The 1,910-nt window shown below is 40.9% G+C and overlaps 1 protein-coding gene across 1 annotated transcript in view; it reads left to right on the top strand.

Annotated features, from left to right (window-relative positions):
* Positions 1 to 1,910, top strand: part of MGAM (maltase-glucoamylase (alpha-glucosidase)) — a 73,474-nt gene that overhangs the window by 46,963 nt on the left and 24,601 nt on the right. The window contains exons 26-27 of the mRNA XM_008582964.1: positions 718 to 867; positions 1,714 to 1,837. Coding sequence (XP_008581186.1) covers positions 718 to 867; positions 1,714 to 1,837 — 274 coding nt within the window. The remainder of the gene's footprint in view (positions 1 to 717; positions 868 to 1,713; positions 1,838 to 1,910) is intronic.

Consider the following 1,910-nt stretch of genomic DNA (forward strand, 5'->3'; position numbering starts at 1 on the left):
CCAGAATGAGTTGATTTCCTTTCTGTGCCTGATTAATGTCTGCCAAGCCTCTAAGACTCAGCTTGTATATTTGTCATGAAACCATCTCAGTCTCCCAGAAACAATGTTATGCATTTCCTTCCCTGTGATCTCACAGCACTTCTGCATAGCTATACTTGAGGACTCTCCCAGCTATTGGGCATAGTTCTTGCACTTCTCATTAGCATGTGAGTTTTTTAAAACAATAACCTTGTCTTGTTTGGTTCATATCCCTAGTGTACCAGGGATACACTGTACAGTACCATGCAGGATATTATAGGTATTCGATGAGTTAATTTAGATATTTTCAGCAAGGACATCTATTTTAATCAAATAGAGTTCATATTTTTTTGAAAGATTTTTTTTTTCAATTCAGAAAAGCTTTCAGGTATTCACATACATCCATGCCTACACACAAAGTAATAAATAATATATTTATAAATTCAACACTGAATCTAATAATTTCCCAAGACAGCACCAATGTCAAAGTGAATGTAATAAAGAACTTAAAAATGAGATATGACAGACTCAGACTTAAATGTTAAACCTGACATTGTTCTTTGATATGTTAACTAAATCCAAGGTATCATGAGTTTAAGGAAGACAAAAAACATAGCACTGGACTCTTTGTCAAAGACATGAAGGTTCTGCTGAGGGTATTGGCTTATACTTCCCTAAAATCTGTTTTCTCTGGCCTAGATTTATGATCCCAACAACAAACGGTATGAAGTCCCAGTCCCTCTGAACATCCCCGATGTTCCATCCAGCACTTCTGAGAGTCAACTCTATGATGTGCTCATTAAGAAGAATCCATTTGGGATTGAAATTCGCCGGAAGAGTACAGGCGCTGTAATGTAAGTGCCTTCTAATCTGACTCAGAACTGATGGTTACCTGTACATTCACTGGCAAGTCCGTTGTCCTTGGAGTCATCCTGGCTCAGAGCATCACACTGTACATTTACAGGTCCATGAATAACTTATTTCTTTCAGGTCTGTTCTTATCAGAAATCTTTAGCATCAGAGAATAATTACTGAGGCAGTTGCATGTACTTGGGGATTCATACAACAAATGGTTATGGGGTGCCTTCTCTATATTAGGTGCCGTTCTAGGCACTATGGTTGTAGACAGATGTCTCTCTTCTCATGATAAAAAAATAAGTAAATAACAAAGGTAATGGAAGTTGAGATAGTGATAACTGCTATGTAAGAAAAAGAGCAGAGTAATTGAAAGTTATGGGGAGGTTACTGCTTTTGATACTGTGGTCAGAGAAGGTCTTTCTGAGAAGATGACATTTAAAATTGGACCTGGATGAGGAAAAGGAACCACCCATGTGGAGATCTGGGGGAAGGGGGAGGCATTGCAGACAGGGGGACTACTAAGTGCATAGGCCGTGAGACAGGAGCGAAGTTGGCATTTAGGGAGCAGATATATTCCAACATAGCTGGAGCGATGTAGTAAATAAGGAGGGAATGGTGGGAGATGAAGGTCAGGGTCATCCTTGAAGGCTTCACAAGGTGTTTTCATGAGAAGCCACTAAAGTGTAAACAGGGGATGACATGATGTGATATACTTTAAAAAATATCACTCTGGGTGCTGTGTAGGAATGCAGGGGACCAAAAGTGGGAAGTGGGGCTGGTAGGGAGTGCTAGCCATTGAGATGTGAGAAGTGATTGGGTCTGGGACTCTGGCGGTAGCACCGCAAGGAGGCAGTGATGGAAGGAAACAGAGGAATGAAGGATGACTCATGGGCTTCTGGCAAGGATATCTATGATTACTTCAATCAAACAGAGTTATGGGGAAATGAAGAGATTCTGACTGGTGGGGAGAAAATCAAGGGTTCTGTTGTCCCTGAAAAGTCAGCTGCTCGAAGCCAACAGAAAAGCCCCCCCCC

Source organism: Galeopterus variegatus, unplaced genomic scaffold, assembly GCF_000696425.1.
Source record: "Galeopterus variegatus unplaced genomic scaffold, G_variegatus-3.0.2 Scaffold2774, whole genome shotgun sequence".
In the NCBI taxonomy this organism is placed as follows: Eukaryota; Metazoa; Chordata; class Mammalia; order Dermoptera; family Cynocephalidae; genus Galeopterus; species Galeopterus variegatus.